Raw genomic sequence first — 24,967 nt, forward strand, 5'->3', positions numbered from 1 at the left:
TAACACATCTTAAGATAATATTTTACAACACCCAGCTCTTTAATTTTTTTTAAACTGTCTAACCTAATGTAAGCAGGGTCATAAAGAGTGAAAGTCTTATGTATTCCAGGCTAGTCAGATGGTTCAGCAGGTGAAGGCTCTTGCCACCAAGCATGACAACCTATATTTGATCCCCAGGACCCATATCCCATGTGGAAGAAGGAGAGAACCAACTCCTGAAAATTATCTTTTGATCTCTACACACACACACACACACACACACACACACACACACACACACACAGCACACATGATCACACACATGTGCACACAAAATAAATCTAATACAGTTTTAGAGGTCAAATTTTCTGGGGCCTGGAGAGATGGCTGAGTGTCTAAGAACATTTGTTCTTTCAGATCCAAGCATCCAACTGTGTGTTCACAACCATTTGTAACTCCACTTCCAAGGGATCCAACACCCTTCTCTGATCTGAAGGCACCAGGCCTGTGGTGCACACACATGCAGGCAAAACACTCAGACACAGAAAATAAAATATAGTTTAAAGATGAGACCGTCCTTAGATAGAATGGACCAATGAAGCTGAAGGAAAATGTTGACATCAACAAGAGCATTTGCCCAGCATGAATAAGCCCCAAATGTCAAGAGGCTGGACTGTAGTTCAGTGGTAGAGCATTTGCCCAGCATGAATAAGCCCCAACACACACACACACACCCCTGGAGACAGCCCTACCTCATTAGAATACACACATGCAAAACAGATGCAAATGAACTCCACAGAGCCCATCAGTCAGCAGACATCAGAGGATCAGTTCTAGAAGGCAGGGCTATGCTTACCCCAGGGCAGGTGGAAAGAAACCATGATTTCAAGGTTATCCGTTTGCTTTGGTTTGTTTAAACAGAAGTTAAATTTTTATGATTTGTTTGGTTTAAAACAGGTCTCCCATAGCTCAGGCTGCCCTCAGACTCACTGTGTGTCTAGTTCTCCCTACACTGAGCCTCCTGCCTCCACCTCTGAAGTGCTGGGATCACAGGTGTGTACCACCACACCGGTTTCTTCAATGCTGGGGGTGGAACCTGGGACTTCGTACATGCTGGGCAAGTACTGTACCCACTGAGCACCTCCCCAGACCTAATTTTTTTTCTTTGAGAAAAAGAAAATGAGTTCATGTAGCCTCAGGGAAATGTCTATTGCAACTAAAGAACTTCCTAGATACTTCTAGAACTCCCAGAGGCTCGAATGGAAAATGGCTGCCATTAAGTAGTCAGTCTCCTTTAGAGGTAGACAGGGCTCTCAGAGGGGCCTTGTCACAAATGGGATACAGAAATAAACCACAAGAACAGGATAGCACCACAAGACGGCTCTGAGTCCCAGACACAGCGTGGCCTACTCCAAGTTCAGCCAGAATGTCCCTGGTGTGCAGGCGGGCAGCGTCCAGGAAGTCAGTCATGGAGTTCTCACAGGTGGTAGCCGATTCCGAGCAGCCCTGCCATCATGGGGACCTATGTGTGACTCTGCCAGCCAAGGCTTAGGACACAGCATGGGTGGGCAGTGCTGGCCACAAGGTTTGACCAGGGACTAGTCTACTCCCTGGATGCCCAGTGGTGCCCTAAAACACAATTCAATTCTGACACCATTTACCTAGAGCTAGCATAGAATCCACCACAGTCACACAAGACGGTACCACTCACATGCTAAGAACAAGCCTCCCTAGACTTCAAGGCAATAAACAGAGGGTGCCTACTACCCACTCTCAAGTTAAAAAAAAAAAAAAGCTAGAATGGCTCACAGAATTCAGGAAGACATTTAACTACTGCTGGTTTATTTAACCACATGTACGTGGGGGAGTGGTGTATGTGCACCTGGGTGCAATGCCTAAGGAGGCCAGGAGAGGGCACCAGGTCACCAGAGGAGATCATCAGATCCCCTCAGCCTGGAGTTTCACTAGTGAGCCACATGATATGGGTGCTGGGACCTGAACTCAGGTCCTCTGCAAGAGCAGGGAAGTGCTCTAACCACTGAGCCATCTCTTCAACTCCTACCATGGGTTATTATAAAGTACAGGGCTCTGGAACAGCTCGAGGGAAGAGGCCCATAAGACAAGGTCTGACAGGGGCCGGTGCTTTCTCAAGACGCGTCACTTTCCTGCCGCTTCCAAGCTGGGTGGTGGTGGTGGTGGTGGCGGCGGCGGCGGCGGCGGCGGCGGCGGCGGCGGCGGCGGCGGCGGCGGCGGCGGCGGCGGCGGCACACGCCTTTAATCCCAGCACTCAGGAGGCAGAGGCAGGTGGATCTCTGTGAGTTCGAGGCCAGCCTGGTCTACAAAGTGAGTTCCAGGATAGGCGCCAAAGCTACACAGAGAAACCCTGTCACGAAAACCAAAAAAGAGCAGCCCTGAATCCACCACCTCTTGGGCCCCTTTTAAGGAGTAAAATCAAGAGCAGTTTTACAGAAGGGAGACAATGGGACAATAAAGAAATATTTAAAAAAAAATCTTTAAAAAAATTATGTGGTCACCCACCACGTGATTAGGGAAGGGTCAGGGAGGGTCAGGGTAGTCTCAAAAACAAATCCAGGACATGGGTTGTGGAAGGTCTGATTCCAGGAACAGAGAACGGAGCAACTCAGTTCTCACAGTAAATGAGCACTTATTTTTTAAAACACAGCATAATTGATCCTGCTTTCAAAATGGAGTCAGGCAGGTTCCTCAGTGTAGCCCTGGCTATCCTAGAACTTGCTCTGTAGACCAGGCTGGCCTGGAGCTCAAAGATCCACCTGCCTCTGCTCCCCAAGTGCTGGGATAAAGTGTGCATCACCACGCCCAGCCCGTGAACACATTTCTACAATGGAAGTTCTTGGGAATTGTCTTAGTCTGTGTTACTATAACTGAGTTTCACTGGGCACAGAGGCACACAATGCAAGCACTCTGGAGGCAGAGGCAGTGGAATTGCTCATCCACACTGGAGGCCAAGGGACCTGTCACTCCTGAGTGCGGATAAGGAAACTGAGGCTGGAGGGGCTCTACAAGGTTCCCTCCCAAGGCTGGAGCATCCAGTGGACTGGAACAGTGTCCCACAACAGCTCCAGCCGGCCTCCCACTCAGTCCACGGCCACAAGCACAGCAGGTGAGCTGCCCACAGCTCAACCGGAAAGGCTGTCCAGAGCCACAGCAGGATCCTTCCTGTTGTCAGTGTGCAGGACCAGATGAGGCGTTCAGACAGCCAGAGCCAGGAGTTTGGGGTGCAGATAAGAAAGGGGGCTTGCTGGAAACTCCCTTCCCTGCCCCCCAGGCATGCAAACAGATGAGATTCACATTGGGACCCAGCCCCTGCCCCCCACCATGGGCACCACACAGTGTACTCTGCCACACCCACTGCCCACAGCGGCACTACCCTGAGGTGCTTCTGTGGTCGTGGATCCTGCAGTGAAGAGAAACAACCTCTTGGTGGAGACACTGGCTTGGACTCAGGCCCTCCTACCTCCCAGAGAGTCACTGCAAGAATCTTGCCCAGCCAGTGCTAGGCTTCTCTCCCAAGAGCCCTGGAGACCGTGCCAAATGTGGCTCTAAATCAGAAACATGCCCTCAGGCTCCCAACACTGTTGGGATGTTACTAGGAGCGTGCTCACCACATCAGTGCCCCTGGGTTTTAAAAGAACCCTCCAGAAATGGAACCAAATCCTGAACCCCAATTCACTCCCACCCAGCTTCACAAGTATTCCTAGAGATAGAGAAAGCTTGCCTTCAAGGGAGGCTGCACCCTGCACTCTTCCAAAGAGACCCAACCATCCTCATGATCTGGCCTGACAGGCTGAGGTCTAAACTGCACCTGCTCCAGATGCTTCCTCCCCCAGGTGAACCAGGGCCTCCTGCACTCTGAAGCTGGGTTACACGGATGGCCTGAGCAGCTAGCATGTACCTACATGGGTTTGAACAGGTAGCTTTCTGGATTTTGTTCCTTCATCCACTCATTTACATGTGCATTTATGGAGCATCTACTGCATACCAAGAACTCTCCCTCCCTCCACACTGCTGAATAATGCTTCAAGCAGAGCAGAACAGCGTCAAGTGTTTCTAAAAACATTTGAGAGAAAGCGCACATCACCACTTGCTGTCAAGTGGACAAGGGATGGGCCTTTACCACCCCCAGCCTGATACTGCGGGGGCCCTCAGGTTTACATCCATCAACTGGGGATCACAGTGATCGAAGCCTCTGTCTCCGAGTCTATTCTCCCGGCCTCCTTCCCTTCACATCCAGCTTGGGGCAAACAGTAACAAGGAGTTCTAAAATCATATTCCCAAGCTACATTGTGGTACAAGCCAGTAATCCCAGCACTCTAGAGGCTGAGGCAGGAGGATTACCATGAGTTCCAGGCATGGTCTACAAACCAAGACTCTGTATCAAAGGAACAAAACAGAGGCCAGGATTGGAGTTGGTAGAGTGCTTAGCTAACACACATGGCGCCCTGGCTTCCAAACCACATAAACCAGGTAGGGAGTGCACGCCTGTAATCCCTGTGCTGAGGTGGAGGCAGGAGGATCAGGAGTTCCAGGTCATCCTCAGCTACACAGGGAGTTAAAGGCCAAGCTGGACTCCCTGAGATCTACCTCAAAAACAAAACAACAAACAAACACACAAACACATTCCCTTCTCTACTGCCAGTCTCACGTGAGCCTTCAAACACCCCCATAGGCCGCCAGAGTCTGCTGCACTGGGGGAGACCGAGACTCAAATGTCCCCAGGCTTCACATGGGGAGTGGGGCTCAGCAGACACACAGCCTAGCCTATGCCTGGGGAGAGCGTGCAGGCTGGACACAGACCCCAAAGCAGGCTGTTGGTGAGCAATCCATACATCCCTAAGCCGAGGACTGACCCTTGCCCCTGGGGACTGCCCCCTGGGAAAGCCAAACCCTTCCCAGGCCAGGCCTGGGCACTGCTTGCTATTTTGGGCTCCTTTACCCGTGACACTAGCAATGGGAATCTGGGGAGACACCCAAATGGCTTGTTTGGTTGGGAACTCGCTGATGTGGTGGCAGCTGAGGGGGAACTGAAGGGTCAGGAGTCTCCAGGGTGGGGGCAGGAGTGTCCTGGGCTGCAAGGCAGCCCTGGGAGGACACTGAAGGGGACGTGGGAAAAGCAGGCAGGTTAGGCTGTCTTGGAAGCTGATGGGAGGAATGTTGTAAAAATGGCATGCGCAGCAGCCTTGAGCCGAGGTGAAAAGACAGAGAAAGTTATATTATTAAAGGGGGAGGGGAGGGGGAGGGAGGGAGGGAGGGAGGGAGGGAGGGAGGGAGGGAGGGAGAGAAAGTGGAGGTGTGTGCAGCCTCATGGAAGGAGAGAAAGGGAGAGAGGAAGAGAGAGAGAAGGGGAGGGGTTTTCTCTTAAAGGGGACTTTACGTAAGATGACATCAGGACACTGGGTAGGTCCCCAAGAGGCAGGCCAGAATGCTAACAGGGAGAGGGTCTGTATCATCAAGTCAGATCCCCTCCCTTCACACAAGCACCATCTTAGGTCAGAAGTTCTGCACACAGCAGGGACACCAGTGGTTAGGGACAGAGGGAAGCAGGGAACTGTGGCTGGCTTAGCCCCAGAGATGTGTGTTCCTAACTATCTGATGGATACTGGCACAGGGTGAACGTGGCAGGAGCTGTGGAGGAGACAGAGACCCCTGAGAAAAGTCTGAGCTTGAGACCGTCTCCTAGAGCAGTGGTTCTCCACCTTCCTAATGCTGTAACCCTTAAAACAGTTCCTCCTGTTGTGGTGACCCCCCACCATAACATTATTTCATTGCTGCTCCATAACTGTAATCTTGCTACTCTTATGGATCGTAATGTAAACTTCTGTCTTCTCCGATGGTCTTAGGTGACCCCTGTGAAAGGGTCGTTTGATGCTAAAAGGGGTCCCAACCCTTGGGTTGAGGGTGGGACAGGGGGTGGTAGATGTTAACAGACAGGAAAAGAGAATGGTATCGACTCAAGACCCCGAGAGGGTGACAGAGACGAGGTTCAGAGGGCTCAAGCATTGTGCCAGGTTTATTAGGGGGCAAAGGTGTTTGAGGGCACTGACCTCAGTACTGGGCAGGAACTGAAATGGAGACCATGGAGGAACACTGCTTACTAGTTTGCTCCCTCTGACTTGCTCAGCTACCTTTTTAAAACATCCCAGGCTGGGTGGTGGTGGTGCACGCCTTTAATCCCAGCACTCAGGAGGCAGAGGCAGGCGGATCTCTGTGAGTTCGAGGCCAGCTTGGGCTATAGACAGAGCTCCAGGAAAGGTGCAATGCTACACAGAGGAACCCTGTCTCAAAAAAACAAACAAACAAAAACAAAACACATCCCAGGCCCACCTGCCTAGGGATGACACAACCCACAGTGGGCCGGCCCTCCCTCCATTAACTGATCAATCATTAATCAAGAAAATGACCCACAGACTTGGTCACAGCCCAATCCAATGAAGTCAATTCCTCAGTTGAGGGTCCTTCTTCCCCAGTGACTCTTGTTTACATCAAGTCGACAAAAAACCGACCCAGCACAGAACTCATCCCTCATGCCTGAAACAACTGAAGGTGTCTATGAGCTTTGCTGAATTTCATTTTGGAGCAAAACCTCCAAAATTGTAGAGAAGGGCGCTCACAAACTACAAGAGGAACAGAAGTGGATTGTTATGTGACTCGCTTGTGTCCAGCTAAACGCCCAGGAGGGCCCTTCTCCAAAGCTGGCCAAGGGGACTGTTGGGCTTCAGTGTAAAATGTCCCTGTCTTTGAACATTTTGGCCCCAGGTGGTGGTGCTGTTTGGGGAAGTGTTTGGAACCTTTGACATACCAGCCATGAGGGGCAGGCGTGAAGAAGTTCAGCCTCACCACCTTCAGCCTCAGCTCTCTGCTTCCTGTCCCCAGCTGCTGCAAGCTCCCAGCACCCCAAATCCAGCCACCATGCCTGCCCCTCCCCTCCACCAGACGTGTGCAACCCACAGGGAGCTACGGATGTAGCCCAACACAAAATGATAAACTGTGCAAGATGTTGTTGTTAACTCAGTGTATGGGTCTCCATCGGGAACCTTGTAGACAGCGTCAGACCCTGCTCATAAGCCTAAATAACTTCTCTTTTCTCAGGTGCCTCACTCAGGTCCTCCTTCACAGCAATAAGAAAAACAATAAATACAGAGGTCCTGGGTCCAATCTCCAGACACACACACACAGAGGCATGCAAGCACACACACACACACACACACACACACACACACACACACACACACACACTACATTTTAAAAGGAAATAACCAAAACAATCCTTTTAGAAGCCTTGCTAATACATGGGCATGTGGGGGTGGGGGTGGCTGGAGAGATGACTCAGAGGTTAAGAGCACTGGCTGTTCTTCCAGAGGACCTAGGTTCAATTGCCAGCACCAACATAGCAGCTCATGACTGTCTTTAACTCCAGTTCCAGGGGATCTGGCACCCTCATGCAGGCTTACATGTAGGCAAAACACCAATGCATATAAAATAAGTAAGTAAATGAATGAATGAATGAATAAATAAATAAACAAATAAATAACACTGGCATGTCAGAGGGTGAACATAATGTCTGGTCCTTAGTGACGTGTGCAGGGATGCATCGGTACCAGGCTGGAGCAGTTTTTCTTTTTTTTTTCTTTTCTTTTTTTTTTTTTGGTTTGTTTGTTTGTTTTCGAGACAGGGTTTCTCTGCGTAGCTTTGTGCCTTTCCTGGAACTCGCTTTGGAGACCAGGCTGAACTTGAACTCACAGAGATCCACCTGCCTCTGCCTCCCGAGTGCTGGGATTAAAGGCGAGCACCACCACCGCCCGGCTGGGGCAGTTTTTCTAAGAGGAAGCTGCAGGGGCTGCATCAGGTCCTTCCTGCCCACAGGCAGAAGCACTCAGGCCCCCTCAGATCTGGATGCTGCATGGAGCTCATCAGGGGGTGCTCTCCCACACCCCTGTTTTCCATAAGGCTGCCAGAGCTCAGCAGACAGTAGTACAAGAGTAGCCCTCTTGTCCCAGCCACAGCCTCTGTGTGCTTGAGTTCTCTGATTGTGCAGTTCCCACAGACCGTGAGGGTCGGGGGACCTGGGGACCCTGCGTGGGTCTTTGTCAGATGCCATGGCTGTTTTCTACATTCATTAATTTTGTGCTTAGGGGTGGGGTATGTGCACCCCACTGCACTTGTAGAGGAAAGCTTTCCGGAGTCATTCTCTTCTGCCATGTGGTCTTAGGGATTGAACTCGGGTCATCAACCTTGGCAGCAAGTGTTTCACTCACTAAACCATCTCTTTTACCTTTCTGTCAGGCCCTCTGTGTGACCCAGTGTGACCGTGGAGCACAAAGCTGCCACAAGACCCTAGTGCCTTTTTTGACTGGGGGATGCAGCTCAGTGGTGAGACACTTGTCTGGCATGTGCAAGGCCCTGAGTTCCATTCCAGTCCATGATGACAATAAATTGAAGAGGAGGAGGAGGAAGAAGAAGAAGAAAAGAGGAGGAGAAAGGAGAGAAGAAGAAGAAGGAGAAGAAGGAGAAGGAGAAGGAAGAGGAGAAGGAGAAGAAGGAGAAGAAAGAGAAGAAGAAGAAGGAGGAGGAGGAGGAGGAGGAGGAGGAGGAGGAGGAGGTACAAGCCCACAGTGGCATGGCTCCTGCAGACAGGAAAGTTGGGCTCCCCTCTGACATGGTGAAGTTGTAGGGAGCCAGGGAATTTGGGGAGGAGACAGGCATGTGTTCTTGGGATCACAGGACCAAAGCTGCCATGGTTCCGTGTGTTTCTTTCCTCGAATGTATTGGCATCAGCCACTGCACTGGCTACTTCCTCACTGCTGAGACAAAGCTTAGGGGAGGATGGGTGAATCTTCCAGCGTGAGAGGTCCAGTCTATCAAGCCATTGTCTCAGAAGGAAAATCATCACGCCAGAGAGATGGCTCAGTGAGGAAAACGCTTGCTGCCAAGGCACAGCAGTAGGGGTCGGAGGCTGCTTGCTCACATCTGAGTGGACCAGGATGGAGAGAGAAATGAGTGTCGGTGCTTAGCTGGTGTGGTGGCTTGAAGGAGAAATGTCCCCTCATAGTCTTGGGTATTTGAACACCTGGTCCCCAGTTTGTGGCGCTGTTTGTGAAGGCTTGGGAGGTGTGGGCTTGTTGGAGGAAGTGTGTCACTGGAGGTGGGCCTTGAAAGCCATTTCTGGTTCGCTCTCTCAGCACTGTGTTTGTGGTTCCAGATGTGAGCTCTCTGCTCCCTGCTCCTGCCACCTGCTGCCTCTGTTCCAGCATCTGGACTGGATCCCTCTGCGACAGTAAGCCCAGATGATCCTTCTTCTGTAAGCTGTCCGGGTCGTGGTGTTTTATCACAGTGTGGAATAGTGAGAGAACAGCTGGCTCTCTTCTTTTTCCCTTTTCAACTGTCCCTGAGTGCTAGCCCGTGCACGATGCTGCAATTCAGAGTGAGTCTTCCCTCCTCCGTCTCCTCAGGGAATACCCTCGCAGACACAACCCCTGGCAGACATGGGAAGTGCTGCTGTATACAGACTGTGGCAGGCTAACTGAAGAGGGGGCTCCATCTGTGGGGTTACAGAGCAGGCACCATCTGCACTGAGTGAGACTCCCAGGACAGCTGCTGTGGGTCCCCCACAATCCTGTAGCTAATCCCTCACCCATGCTCCTTTGTTTTGTTTGGTTCTCTTTATTGTTTTTGCTTGTTTGTTTTTGAAACAGGGTCTCTCTATATAGCACTGGCTGTCCTGGAACTCACTATATAGACCAGGCTGGCCTTGAACTCAAAGATCCACCTGCCTCTGCCTCCAAAGTGCTGGGATTAAAGACATGCACCATGTCAGGCCCTCACTCATGCCCTTTTAAGTAATCCCAATAGTCTCACTGGTTTACCAAGTCAGACTTAGGTGGTGTTGTGCTTTGATTTGTCCCTGGAGTCTTATAAGGATGGAGTAGGCATTTGCTTATGTCTTCTTGGGGAAGGAATTCTGGAAAAAAACACCCACATCCCCAAAATAAAACCCTATTGGAGGGGAAAGACTAGAAAGGAGAAGTAGAGGAAAGGGAAGAGAAGAAAGTGTTTGAGAAGGAAGAAGATAAGGGAGAAAAGAATGGATGAAGGAAGAAGGAAGAGAGGCAGGAGATGAGGGGAAGAAGAGAGGAAGGTGGAGGCATGGATGCAGTAGAAGACCCCGTGGTTAAAAGGAGTGTTTCCACCAGGAGACCTGTTTGGACCCCACAAAAATAAATGGATAAGGATAGTGGCCAGGCATGTCATAGTTTTAGGAATGTCTGGTTGTCATTAGTAGGAATGCTAAAGCTTCTGTGGGCTTTTCATATGTGGCTCACTGCTGGGTGTGTGCCAGAATGGCCACAGATCCAACCAAGAGAATACTAATGGTACATGGGCAGAACAGGGTTGGTGCTCCTGTCTTTTCACAGGGACTTTGGTGACCTGCCTGCACAATCTGTGATGACACTCGTCCTCAAGACTCTTAACCTCAGCATACCTGCAATGTCCTTTTATCTATGTGTCAGGCCACTTAGTCTCAGGATCTGATTAGGACATCAGCATCATCAGGGGACCATTATTTAACTTACCTCCTTCTCCCTCCTCTTCCACAAATTTTCATCATCAAGCTTTATTTCCTCATGGCACAGACCCCTGGTTAAAATTGTTGGTTCATTTGCTTTCTGTTCAGCTCCTGATTACATTTCTTCATTTCTAGGTTTTCCACAGTTCTGTCCCCAGAACCAACATTGTTGGTGTTCATTGAGTCAAATGTAGTTGATAATGAATCCATGGGTAGATGGGCAGATGAATGGATGAATATGTGTGCAAGCAAATGGATTGATGCATGGATGTATGAATTCAGCCATTGACGGGCTGTTAGAGAATGGATGGGTGAAGGATGAATGTGTTAGTATGTGGATGGATGGGTGGATGGATGGATGGATGGATGGATGGATGATGGGCAGGTGGAGAGACAGAGGGATACGTGGATGAGTGTGTGGATGGGTGGATGGGCAAGAGATGTGTGTGTATGTGGATAGATGATAGATTTGGTGGTTTGAAAAAGAAATGTCAGGTTATTTGAACAGTTGTTTCCAGTTGGTGGCACTGTTTGGGGAGGTTTAGGAGGTGCATCTTGCTGGAGGAAGTAAATCACTGGACAGGTTTTGAGAGTTCAAGGTTTCATATCATGCTCAGTTTCACTTTCTGCTTTGCACTTGTGTTTAGTGGTATGAGGTCTGGCTTCCTGCTCCTGCCACCATGACTTCTGATTGTTGCCATGCCTTCCCTTCCCCCAGGATGGACTCTAACCTTCGGGAAATGAAAGCCCAAATAAACTCCTTCTTGTCTTAGTTAGGGTTTCTATTGCTGTGAAGAGACACCATGACACAGCAGCTCTTATAAAGGAAAATATTTAATTGGGGTGACAGCTTACAGTTTCAGAATTTCAATCCATTATCATCATGGTGGGACATGGCAGCGTGCAGGCAGACATGGTGCTGGAGAAGTAGCTGAGAGTCCTACATCTTGTAGGCAACAAGAAGTGGTCTGAGACACTGGGATGTATCTTGAGCATATATGAGACCTCAAAGCCCACCCCCACAGTGACACACTTCCTCCAACAAGATCACACCTACTTCAACAAGGCCACACTCCCTAATAGTGCCACTCTCTATGATATTATGGGAGCCAATTACATTCAAACTACCACACTTCTATAAGTTGCCTTGATCATGGTGTTTTATCATAGCAACAAAAAAATTAACAAATGCAATAGTGGACAGGTGGACAGAGGGTGAGTGGATAAATGTGTGGGTAGAAGGATGGGTAAGTCTGTGAATACAAGAAGCTTGTATTCACATGGGAGGAAGGACAGGTGAAAGAGTGAATATGTTAGTGGATGGATGATGGATGAATGGATGGATGGACAGGTGGGTGGATGGATAGACAGACAAATGAACAAGTGAAAGAATGGTCTCTCACATGGAGAACAGAAGGGAACAGAGGCTCTGGATTTCCTAAGCTGCACTTTTCTTCACTGGGCAGCCAACCTCACTGCAGAAGGACATCCCACACCCTCTCAAAACCAGGAACGCCAGAGTGACCTGGGAGAGGACTTTTAATCTTAAGGCTTGAAAGCAAAGGGCTTCAAGGGTCGTGCTAGGAGACAGAGGAGGGGGGTCTCCCCAGGAGAACCTCAGCTCTTCCAGGGTTAAGTCAAGAGAAGAGGGCGTTCAACACAGACCCCACCTGAACCAGCCCATCACCATCAAAAGGGATGTAGCACAAGTACGCTCAACTTTCCCTGGTCCAGCACTGTCATCCTCAAAAGACCATCCACGTCCCGAGGGCCTTGCCCCATTGCTTCTGTACAGTGCATTCACATTCCTGGGTATCTGGCTGTGACCAGCCTCCTTGCCCACTCAGCTTGTTTCAAGGGCAGGGGTCTCAGCTATCTCGTTCATCCACCCAGAGCCCAGTAAACACCGACAGTGTGACGGTGACGTGGAGCGCTCTGCTCTGCTGCTGGCTGTAGAGGGCCTGGGTTAGCAGTCCACACCATCCTGCTGTAAAGCAGGGCCAGTCATAACAGCAGAAGCACACTGAGCGACCCTTGTGCCTGAACTGGACTCCTGCCTCAGTGGAGGAGGGTCCAATCCTGAACCCTTGAGAGGGAAAGGCATAGACAGCTAAGTCCATCTGCATGAACTTTGACAGAGGACAATTCAAAATAAATTTCCCACAGGGTGTGGTGGTGCATGCCCATAATCCCAGCACTTGGAGGTACAGACAAAAATATCAGGAGTTCAAGGTTAGCCTTGACTACATAGACAGTTGAGGACTTCCTAGGCTACATAAAACCCTATTTAAAATTAACTAATTTAAAATTTTTCCTTTTTACTGGAAGGGGCTGAGGAGACACCTAATAACAAGATGTAGCTTTTCAAAGCACGTAGGCAGAATATTAAGAGCAAGGATGACTCAGTGGGTAAAGATGTTTGCCATCAAGACTGAGTTCAGTTACTGGGACCCATATGGCCCAAGGAAAGAACTGACTTCTTCAAGTTATCCTCTGACCTCCACAGTGGCCCTGCAGCAATCACACAAGACAAATAAATAAAAATACAATAATTTTTTGGGGGGTGTTTCAAGACAGGGTTTCTCTGTGTAACAGTCCTGGATGTCCTGGAACTTGCTTTGTAGACCAGGCTGGCCCCAAACTCACTGAGATCTGCCTGCCTCTGCCTCTCGAGTGCTGGAACTAAAGTCATGTACCACCACTGCTGGGCTACAATAAATTTTTACAAAGAACTGTAACGTGAATTGCTAAATGATCTTATTAATAAAATAAAAAACTGGAGCCAGATATTGAGGTGAAAGCTGAAAGATCAGAGAAACAGCCACGTTCTTCTATGAAATCCTCAGCCTCAAGAGTTTCCTCACACCTTATATACCTTTCTCTGCCCAGACATCACTTCCTGGGATTAAAGGCATGTGTGCTTCCCAGTGCTAGGATTAAAGGTGTGTGCCACTACTGCCTGGCTCTGTTTCCACTGTGGCCTTGAACTCACAGAGATCCAAATGGATCTCTATCTCCTGAGTGATAGGTTAAGGGTGTGTGCCATTACTGTCTGGCCTCTAGGTCTAATCTAGTGGCTGGCTCTGTCCTCTGATCCCCAGATAAGTTTTATTGAGGTGCACAATATATCAGCACAAAGAGCAAAAACCATGTCTGCCAGCCCCATTCTGTTTACCTCAAGTCTATGCCCTGAGCCCTGATGAGTGAGCAAATGATGCCAGTCACACCTAAGCCCAGGGCACAGATTTTTTTTTTTTTAATAATAAAGCAGGGGAAGGGAGTGAGGAGGGAGAGAGAGAATGAATGAATTTGTTTTAAACACTATGATCAAAGGCAACTTTTTAAAAAGTTTATTTATTATGTATACAGTGTTCTGCTTGCATGTATGCCTGCACACCAGAAGAGGACACCAGATGTCATTATAGGTGGTTGAGAGCCACCATGTGGTTGCTGGGAATTGAACTCAGGACCTCTGAAAGAACAGCCAGTGCTCTTAACCTCTCAGCCATCTCTCCAGCCCAGGCACAGAATTTTTGAGGCCCAATGAGGGTGGTTCTCCCAGGTATCCAACCCCTCACTGCCACCCCAGAAGAAAACAAAGTTCCAAAGTAAGATGTGACGTTCCCAGGGTCTTTCATGACTAGGAGCAGCCATGGGACTCTCTACTGTCCCCATTGGAATGCAGCCTCTAGGTCTCCTCCCCACACAGCCTCACACCCATTTCTCCAGGGAGACACAAGTGATTGCTGTAGACTGCTTGTTTGTGTCCCCCTCAAAACTCATGCTAAAATGGTCACCCCCCAAACGGGGTAGTGATAGGACTTGGGGTCTTTTGGAGGTAACTAGGTGATAAACATGGAACCTTCCTGAAGGGGATGGATGTCCTCATGGAAAGGATCCCAGAGAGCTGACGGTCCCTCGTAACATGAGGCAGAAGGTATACATGCGATCCCAGGATGATGTGAGCAATGCTCTTGCCAGACTGTCCAGCCTGCAGCACTCGAAGAAGGAACTCCAGGAGCTCAGGAACCGGGGCCACGGCTTCTGTGGGTCCACAGCAGCCCCAGTGGACAGGGTCAGTGGCTCAGGGACTCTGCAAACTCAGGGTAAGACAAGCTCCCACTAGCAAGCACCTCTTCTCTTGTTTGTCAAAGAAACATATTTCCATACCAAATAAGGCCGCGGACTCCACAGCCTCTGCCCACTTCACACAATTCCTTTTAAGTGTCCAAGCGCAATTATACTTGGACGGTGCTGGGATTTGGCCTCCCCCAGCCTCTCAGTGTAAACAAGTGGCCCAGCTGGGACACAGCTGCCTGCCCTGGAGGAGGAGGCTGGAGGGTCACCGTCCTCCCTGCTGCCTGCCCAGCCTCTCTCAGCCTCCAGACTCCCAGAAGATCCCTGCTCCCCCCACCAAGTCCCAGGAAGCCAGCTGGCCCCAAGCGGGCCACCATCCAAGGCTCCCCGCTCTCAGGCTTGTTTGGTCCAAGGGACAGAGTGGCTTCTCCATGGGCAGGAGGAGGAGGCTCCAATGCAGGTGCAGAGAGAGGTCTATTTCTGGGCTCACTGCAAGATGCCCACAAGGCACACTTCCCCCAGTCTCAGCACTGCTCACTCCCATAGGAAAGTGTGGCATTCGTTCCTCAGGCTTCTTGGGTCATGAGAAAGTTGGCCCAGGGCAGAAGGAGGCCTCAGCACCCCACCCTCATGGTCAACCCTCTGTTCCCTCCGTACCCACCCCAGGCTTGGGCTCCGTGCCCTGGCCACTAACTTTTTCCAGGACCCCCTCTCTGGGGGAGGCTGACTCATCTTCACTGAGGAGCGCACGCACCAGGCAGGGTGGCTTGCCAACTTCCCTGCTCAGCCCAAGTGAGCAAGGGCTGTGATTTTCCATTTGTGACATCTGATTGTTATTAGGGCTAGAGAGAAGGGAATTCCTGGTTCCATAGGCCCCAGGAGGCCCCCAGGAAGACTCTGGGGTGGCAAGGGGGGAGTTGGTGCCATCTGGGTTGTGTGACCTTCTCTCTGCCAGTTCTCCACCACTCTCCATGGGGGTCCCTCGCCTGCTGCTTCCTGGTTTCTCTGTGCCAGGCTTTGAGTCAGTTCAAACAAGGGAGTGGACATTCCCCTACCCCCCCCCACCCCCACCACTGCATGCCCTGAAATGCCCACTGGAAGCAGGCCAAAGGCACCAGGCGAGTGAACAGCCCGGAGCTCCCTCTGCTGGGGCAACCCTCTGAGGCTGCAGGATATGGGAGGTATTAACATCTGGACTCCAGCCCCAGTGCTCAGGCCAGCGTGACGTCACCAGGCAGAGATGAGTTCCCAGTGGGGATGGGGGGGAGGCTCCCGAACTGGGCATTCCTTCCTCAAGCCTCATCACTGTTCAGATACTCCTCCTCTCCCTCCTCCTCCTTCTCCTCCTGCTCCTCCTCCTCCTCTTTCTCCTCCTCCTGCCCTCCCTTCCCCCTTCTGCTGGGCCTGGAATTGGGTTTGGGGCGGGTTCTGTTTCCAAAGCCATCTCCAACAGGCCAGGCGGGTGAGAGCTCGTCCTCCACCCTGAGCCCAAATTTTCCAAGGCTCCAGGCATCACTTGGCTAGCCTGCTGCCCTGTGGGTCAGCAAGCTCGGAGTGCTGGGAGAAGATCTCCGCAAAGGAAAGGCCTCAGAGGATCAGGACAGCCACAGGTAGCACTCTGGGACCCAGAAACTGGGGGAGGGAGACTGGGGAGGGGACTGCAGGGTGGGGGTTAAGCAGGCCAGGCAAACGAGATTGGCATCCTCAAGGCAGGGAAATGGGCATCGTAATGACCAGCAGCTTGCAGAAGTCCCATCTCTCTGAGCAGGGACCTGGAGTGAAGCTGTCCCCATTCTGAAGACCTGTCCCACCCCTTCCACAGCTCTGCGTATCCCTGGAATATTGGAAGGCTTTAAGAGCTCCCCTCTTGGGCGGCATCTCCTGACACCCACTCAGCTGGCCTTACCCCTAGCCTCAAGACATCCTCCAATACCAGCTCCCATCCTGTCCCCCTGAGGGTGGGGGGCTCCCCATCCTTCCTTCAACTTTACATCCCAGCCTGGTTTCTGGAAGGGTTTGAAGGGAACACCCAGTGGGCAATGGTTCAAGTATGGAGCTCTGGTTCCCATTGCTCTCAGGCATGCTGCTGGCCATGAGGACAGCAGTGGACAGCTCTTTGAGATCGGACAGCTGACCGGCTCACCTTCTCCTGCTCCAGCCAGGCCTGGTGCTGTTGTTGCCTTCAGATGAAGCTGTTTGCCAGAGGTCTGCCAAATCTCCATTCCCTGTATGAGCAGGGACCTGAGTCCTGGCGGAAACACAGGCTTTCTATGTATCTGAGGACAGCAGCAGACTGCCCCCGCCCATGGCCAGTGCACAGACCAAGCCATAGTTAAGGAATGAGGGGAGAGGCTGGGTCAGGCTTTGAAGAAGTGAAATGAGTTGGGGAACTACCTTAGGGCTGGTCTGTCCATCCATCAGTCAAAGCAAGTGAGTAGGTGAACCACCAGGCTGTTTTGAGGGGAGGGACCAAGGGTACAGACAAGGTAGCCTTTCAGCTTTCGTGAAGTCGGTTCTGTCCCGGCTCAGATTCTGGCTAGAACACATGCACTCAATGCATCCCTGTACACGTTGCACACATGTCTTTAATATGGCCCATCTGGGGTCCACTTGGCTTTCTGGATCTCTCTGCGTGAGCGAATCACTTTGCAAATGATCTGGGGTAGGAGAGGGACCAGATATAGCGATCAAAGCAGTCACCGAGGTGATCAGGGAGCATACTCACCTGTCCCAGAGGAAATGTGTCTAGTAGGCATTAAGCCTGGAGGGATGAAATGTCCCCTGAGTCAGAGCATCACTGGGGAGAAAGTTGGGAGTAGCAGGTGTCTGGAAGAGTGACAGCAAGGGGGGGTGCAGTGGATGCTTACCTCCGGAGGTGCAGGTACCCGGAAAACCCGGGCTAGCCCCATTGCATAGCAACGGAATGACGCCTGGGTGGGAGGGGGCAATCTGCAAGCTCTCTGCACAAACATCACTTATGCCTACTTATACGGTGCTGCCCCTTGGGACTCGCGAGCAGGCCCCACGAGGAGACACTCTTAGTCGGGCTACAAACGCACCAGAAGGAGCATACATGTAGAGGGCCTGCGGGATAACCAGGGGCCGGGAGGGGCTCTGAGAACCCTGGTTAGGAGCGTGCCTCTGTACACCATCCAATAGGAATGAGGGGCTGGGGGTGTGGCTTAAGACCCCACCCGGCTCCTTGGCTCCCAGAGAAGCAAAGCGGCCTAAAGTTAAAGAGGGGGCGCGTCACTCGAGCGAGCGGACCGGACACTCTCACACTCCCAGCAGCCAATGGTGGGCGCAGCTGCCTGGGCCACATATCCAGGAGGGAGGAGGCAGTGGCTATGCTCGTGGCGGCTGGGGATCCGCCCTGCTCGAGGAAGGAATTTATGAGGAGTAGAGCAGTGCGCTACCCACATCCCGGCTCTGGGAGAGGAGGGTCTGGCAGCCTGTAGCCGGGCTGTGTCCTGAGTCACAGCCTCAGACGTCCCACCTGCTCTGTGGGAGGGGTAGGTGCTTGCCTGTAGGGCAGAGTGCAGGCTGGGGATGGGGCGTAATTCCAGGAGACCCAGAGTGGATATTTCAATGAGCTGTTGCCAACTAGGGTGGACCAGCCTCAAGCAGGGTCCCCCGCCCTCGCTTGTCACCCAACACACCCCCAGGCCTCCAGATTGGCCGAATGAGGCTGAGCCTTGCTTCTCTACATCCAGTCTGGAACCCAGGGCCACCACAGCAACCTCTTGGCTTGCTTCCTCCAAGTGAACCTTGCAGGGGACAGCCACTGGGTCTTGGAATTACACAGATCTTCAAAGTTTCATTATGCGCCCCGGTTAGGAGTGTGTCTCTGGGACCAAGCGCACCATCAAAAAGGAACGGAGGGCTGGGGATGTGGCTCCATTGGTAGACGCTTGCCTAGCATGCACAAAGCCCGGGGTTGGAGTCGCAGCACCACATAAACCAGCTGTGGTGGTTCAGCCTGTAATCCCAGCACTCAAGAGATGGAGGCAAGAAGATCAGACATTCAAGGTCATCTTCAAGGCCAGCCTGGAGATGTGTGAGACCCTGTCTTTTACAAAAGGGAGGAATGGACACCCACTCCAGAGTTAGGATGAGGACCATGATAGAGCAAGACCCAGACAAAGCTGCCTCCTCCAGGAAGCCCCTCTCCCAGAGAGAATCTGCCCCCTATCACCCATTTCTAGGACTGACTGCAAGGCCTCTTAGCAGAACACAAAGGAGGTGTTCCAAGCGTGCATGCAAGGAAACCCATCATCGAAGTTACTAGAAACATTCTGGCCCAGACCCCTTGCAGTCCAATGGGAAGAGAAAGGAGAGAGCATCTTCCCCGGGGAGTGGCAGTGGTACTCCAGGAGCCAAGAAGGGTCTGACCGTGAGCCCACAGGCAGGAGGACAGGATGGGCAGGACAGGCATCGAGTCCCCACCTCAGAGGGAGCCAGGGTAGCCCTTCCTCGGAGGTGAGAACCACAGGCCCGAAGGCCTGGGGGCTAGCGCTGGTGGGCTGGGAGGTAGAGAGGCTCTTGAGGGGACGGGTGTTGACTTTACCTCTACCCTCTCTCTAGGCTCTTGCCAGGCAGGGACGTCAGTTTGTGAGCTCCCAACGGGAGCCTGGACTCCAAAGTCTTGAAGATGGCCGGAAACTGCTCGTGGGAGGCTCACTCTACCAACCAGAACAAGGCAAGTGCCACAGGCAGGGGGTCCATGGTCTGTGGAGGGTATAGTTGGGAGGGACGACACAGCCCACTTTCCCCGCCTGCCCTCCAGCCCTGGGTTCTAGTGGTCAGCAAGCACATCTGGACTCTGTGGCCCGGCCCTGGTTAACTGGTTCCCCTGAGGTCAGTGTCATCATCAGTGAGGCAAACACAGGCACCGGGCATCCTGGAAGTCCCTTTCCATGCTGTCCTTGGGTCATGGTTTCTCAGCTTTGGAAGGTTTCACACCCTCCCCCTTTCCCTGCAGAGATGGGACGGTCGTTGTTTACTATGGTCAGACCAGGCCAGAGAGCCTCTGCTGGTCCCATGGTGGCCCTGTATCTGTTGTGTGTACCACTCTGGGCCACCCCAAGCAAGTGTTGCCCCAAGTCTGGGAGCATGAGCCATGAATGTAAATCTGCAGCTGGCACTAGCCCCACCTGAAGCCTGGATAATGGCCTGGGCTGGACCTTGCTTCTCCCTGGAAAAGTGTGGACTTCCCTTCTTAAGCTGGGAACCCCTCTGGTTTATTTTCTTATCCCAGCCTCCCCTAGACTTGAGAAAATCAAGGCTTATGTCAGGATAACTGACTCCAACTCTCCTCCTCATCTCCCACCATCCCACCCCCTACCCCCACCATGTCCTTGGTCCTTTCCTTCCTTCCCATAGGAAGCACTGAGGAATGATGCCAGCCCAGGAGGCAGTGACTGGGCATGCTAGGGGGCATCTCAAAGTCCCTAGAGAAGAGGGAGATAAGGCCCTGGGAGGGAGCAGGCTGCAGAGTGGTGTTCCACAAGGTAGTGTGGGGCTGTAAATAGTAGTTCCCACCCAGTGACTCACCAGTGCCCCCCCCAACACCCAGTGGGGGACTGTAGACTTTTTCCAGCTGGGTGATACACAGAGGGCTCTGCCCAGCCCAGAAGGCCAGCGCCCAGTGCTGAGCTGGTCCTCATGGGACAGGGTTCTGCATCTGAGTTGAGATTCTCCATCACTGAGTCGGCCCTCAGAGGCCTGGAGCAACAACAGATCAAATCCAAGGAAGGGGATCAGAGAGAAAGCTAAGCAGGTTTAGGGATGGACAGGAGATGTTAGCCAATAAATTCTCAGAGGTGGACAGGTAGAAAGCAGAACCCCACTTGTTCTGACAATACAGTTTAGCCAGCACCATTAGTTCCTGTTTGTAAACTCCTCTTGACACAGCCAGGCCAGAGGTTACTTCTCTGCATTAGAGAATGTCCACACAAAGCATTTTCTCAGGGCCCAGCTTTCTGCCGAGGCCATTTGGAAGGTGACAGGAAAGATCTTGCCCCTAGAACCTTCCTACTTCCCTGAACCATGAAAACAAATACCAGACTTAAGGAGAGAGTCCTGGGATAGATTAGTGATGTCTGCAGGGAGGAGGGAAGGGTAGCAATGTGCAGAGGGCAACCTTTGCCACTAAAAAAGGAGGGATCAATACAACCCTGAGAACACAATGGTGTGTCACTGGCTCACATTATTGGCTCACACAGTTGTTTTAAAATGTGAACCCAGAAATATCAAACTCTTTCATGTTGCCATGTATAGATATGGCTTCTCTGGGACTGAAGGGAGGTACTATCGCTCCACCCACAGGTCCTCCATACCCTCTGGCTAGAGTAGAGAGGCCACTTACTTTGTTAGGAAGGCGTGCGTGTCCTTGGTTTTGCAACTGTGTCTCTGCTCCCAGTTTCTGAGGCCTGACCCAGCCTCATGCATTTATGTGCCAGCTCAGCCCTCAGGGCCAGGACTGGTATTCAGCTGGGCTGAGCTCCTCTACCCTGCCCAGTTGTAAAATGCTGAGCCCCTCCCTGAAGCTTGAAGAATGACCACCACCTCAAGCCTCTCCCCTCCTGGATACCCCTGGCACCCCCAAAGGCAGCCCTGGTCCAGCAGAGGGCAGCTGACTCTCAGCCCCAGTGTCCTCTGGTCCAACTGTGGGACAGTCCTACTCCAGCTGTGGCCAAGGTCTTTTGTTTTTCCCTACCCCCACCCCTTACCAGTAATTTTATTTCTTTAGGAATAAGTATTTTCATGTTTTAAAGTTGAAACATCATATGAACAATTTACTAGAAAATTACAAGAACAGACTGTGCACACATCTACCATCCCCTCCATCATTCATTATTTAGTACTGGGGATTGAACCCCAGGCTCCCACATGCTGGGCAAGCATTGCTACCAAGCTTTATCTCCAGTCCTTTTTGAAAAAGTGTGTGTGTGTGTGTGTGTGTGTGTGTGTGTGTGTGTGTGTGTGATGTGTATGTATGTATGAGTGTGTTGTGGTATGTATGTGTGTGGTGTGTGTATGTGTGTGTGTGTGTGTATGTATATGTGTGAGAGTGTGTTGTGTGAGGTGTGTGTGTATGTGTGGTTGTATGTGTATGTGTGGTTGTGTGTATTGTGTGAGTGTGTCTGTATATGTATGTATGTGTGGTATGTGTGAGTGTGTGTGTGGTGTGTGAGTATGGGGTATGTGGGAGGTATGTGTGAGTGTTGTGTGAGAGTGTGTGGAGTGAGTGTGTGTAGTCTCTCAGTTAAAACCAGAGCCGGCTGAGGTAAGCAATCTAGCCAGCTTGCTCTGGGAAATCCCCTTTCAAATTACAGGAGAGCCACTGGGCCCACCTGGCATTTACAGGGAGACTGGGGATCTGAACTCTGGTCCTCACGAGTGCTCAGCAAGCATTTTATGCACTGAGCCATCTCCCCATCCCTCTGCTTTCTGTTGTCTTGGACATTTGAACCCAGTGGACCTGTGGGCAGCCCAGGGCTGCTGTCTGGTCATCCTGTGGTGATGCCGTCCTGCAGGCTCTAGAATCTGAGAACCAGTGTTAGCATCAGCGGGTACCCCGGCTCTTTCTGCTCTGGCCTCTGCCAGTTAGTCATTCCACAGGCAGAGATCTGGCAGATGCTGCCTCCTGGGTAGCTGATGGAAGCGGGTACAGGAACAGGCCTGCCGAGGGCCAGGGAAGGGCAGACAGCCTTACAGATGTGTCCCCTCTGCACCTACACAGATGTGTCCTGGTATGAGCGAGGCTCTGGAGATCTACAGCAGAGGCTTCCTGACCATCGAGCAGATAGCCACGCCCCCTCCGCCCGCCATCACAAACTACATCTTCCTGCTGCTTTGCCTGTGTGGCCTGGTGGGTAACGGCCTGGTCCTCTGGTTTTTCGGCTTCTCCATCAAGAGGACGCCCTTCTCCATCTACTTCCTGCACCTGGCCAGCGCTGATGGGGTCTACCTCTTCAGCAAGGCTGTGATTGCCCTCCTGAACACGGGGGCCTTCCTGGGGTCCTTCCCTGACTATGTGCGCAGGGTGTCCCGGATCGTGGGGCTCTGCACGTTCTTCGCAGGTGTGAGCCTCCTGCCGGCCATTAGCACCGAACGCTGCGTGTCCGTCATCTTTCCCACCTGGTACTGGCGTCAGAGGCCCAAGCGCCTGTCTGCTGGAGTCTGTACCCTGCTCTGGCTGCTGTCCTTCCTGGTTACCAGCATCCACAACTACTTCTGCATGTTTCTGGGCCGAGAGGCCTCAGGGACAGCCTGCCGCAACATGGACATCTCCTTGGGCATCTTGCTGTTCTTTCTCTTCTGCCCACTCATGGTACTCCCCTGCCTGGCACTCATCCTGCATGTGGAGTGCCGGGCACGGCGCCGCCAGCGCTCTGCCAAGCTCAACCACGTGGTCCTGGCTATTGTCTCTGTCTTCCTTGTGTCCTCCATCTACTTGGGAATCGATTGGTTCCTCTTCTGGGTCTTCCAGATCCCGGCCCCCTTCCCCGAGTACGTCACTGACTTGTGTATCTGCATCAATAGCAGCGCCAAGCCCATCGTCTACTTCCTGGCTGGGAGGGACAAGTCTCAGCGCCTGTGGGAACCTCTCAGGGTAGTTTTCCAGCGGGCTCTACGGGATGGTGCCGAGCCTGGGGATACGGCTAGCAGCACACCTAACACAGTCACTATGGAGATGCAGTGCCCCTCTGGCAATGCATCGTGAGAGGCCAGGGTCTGGGGCAAGGCCGCAGCAGAGAGCGGCCAGTAGCTTCCAGAGACACTCTGCCCAAGAGCAGAAGAAGCAGGGCACCTGCCCCTTGCCACCACCGGGGAGAAGAGCTGCCTCTAGCCCAAGGCATCTGCCTCTTGCCAGGCGTGGCCAAGAGACTGAGCAGCCACCTGTGGACAGACCCTGGGGCCTCTGCTCCCCGGCCATTCTGCTTCTGTGACTCATTGTACCAAAGTTGCTCTTACCAGTGTGGCGGGGTCCCTCCTCCACAGAAGTTCCTCAGTGGAGGTGAGCAGGAGGCCACCTCCTGCCTCTTCAGTCATCCCTCCTCAAACGTGACTCAGTCACCGTCACCCCTACCGGGACAGCAGCCTCAGGTCTACCTGCAAGGAGTCGTCCAGCCTGCCAAGACAGCGTCTGAATTAACCCGAGAGAATGGTGCTATCTGGAAGAGGGTCCTGTCCACCTGCCTTGTAGCCTGCAGACAAGTCCCTGTCCCTTTGATGAGTCACCTGGTGACTTTAATGGGGTAGGACCTGGCCCTGGCAAGCCGTGTGAGACAGGAAGGACCTTTTGACACTCTGGGTAGCTGACTGCATTTCTGACACCCCCAGCCAGCTCTGGGCAGCTGACCACACACTCGGTGTCTTTCAGGCCACTGTGGTCCATTGTGGCAGCTCCCTACTAAGTCCCCAAATTCCAGTGCCCATTTCAAAGTGGATCTGGTTCCATCCTGGCCCCCTGGGAGCTGCCACCATGGTGTCATTTGTCATCCAGCACGGTGGCCTGTGTAGCCAAAGGAAGTTTTTTTTTTTTTTTTTTTTGGTTTTTCAAGACAGGGTTTCTCCGTGTAGCTTTGCGCCTTTCCTGGGACTCACTTGGTAGCCCAGGCTGGCCTCGAACTCACAGAGATTCGCCTGGCTCTGCCTCCCGAGTGCTGGGATTAAAGGCGTGCGCCATCACCGCCCGGCCAAAGGAAGTTTTATAACAGATAATAAAGTATATATCAATACACATTTTAAAATCTTGCAACAAGGAAACAGGCTCATTGCCCAGTGTCTTCTCTTTATCTCCATAGTGAGGCCAGCCAAGGGCAGCTGGAGTCCAGGGTGGGTGGCCTTTGCTCTTGCTCTGGGACCTCCCGGTTGTCTGGCCACACCTCTGGGCTGCCTTCTACACTACCTGACTCCGTCAACACCAGGGCTTCTGTGGTCTGTGAGGATGTGTCACCAATGGAGCTGCATTCCTTCACAGGGAGCCAAGGAGGGCGGGGGGCGGGGGGGGGGGGGAGGGAAGGAGTGAGCAGCATGCCCACCCAGTGCTAGACATGCTAGCCACACACCCCGAGTCCACTGAGTTTTAGTCCAGGCCACACAATCCCAGGGCAGGGACTGTAGCAGTAACTCATGAGGGTAGCAGCTAACTCCCCAAGGTCACGTCCCTGATGGTCCATCATCCCAGCCACACTGATCGGTTCTTTCCAGGCCACAAGCTACCTATTCTCCTCTAAACAAGGAGAGCTTTCATGGTGGGACAGAGCAGGTGACGCCAGGAGCTTCCGGTATGCAAGGCCA

At 52.2% G+C, this 24,967-nt stretch overlaps 1 protein-coding gene across 1 annotated transcript; it reads left to right on the forward strand.

Moving 5' to 3' along the window:
• Positions 1 to 16,048: 16,048 nt before the first annotated feature.
• On the forward strand, positions 16,049 to 24,245 carry Mrgprf (MAS related GPR family member F). Its single transcript, XM_006980490.4, has 3 exons — positions 16,049 to 16,269; positions 19,244 to 19,358; positions 22,404 to 24,245. The coding sequence occupies exons 2-3, from the start codon at positions 19,311 to 19,313 to the stop codon at positions 23,385 to 23,387; spliced, it is 1,032 nt and encodes a 343-aa protein (XP_006980552.1). The 5' UTR covers positions 16,049 to 16,269; positions 19,244 to 19,310; the 3' UTR covers positions 23,388 to 24,245.
• Positions 24,246 to 24,967: the final 722 nt, after the last annotated feature.

The sequence above is a fragment of the Peromyscus maniculatus genome, chromosome 1, assembly GCF_049852395.1.
Source record: "Peromyscus maniculatus bairdii isolate BWxNUB_F1_BW_parent chromosome 1, HU_Pman_BW_mat_3.1, whole genome shotgun sequence".
In the NCBI taxonomy this organism is placed as follows: Eukaryota; Metazoa; Chordata; class Mammalia; order Rodentia; family Cricetidae; genus Peromyscus; species Peromyscus maniculatus.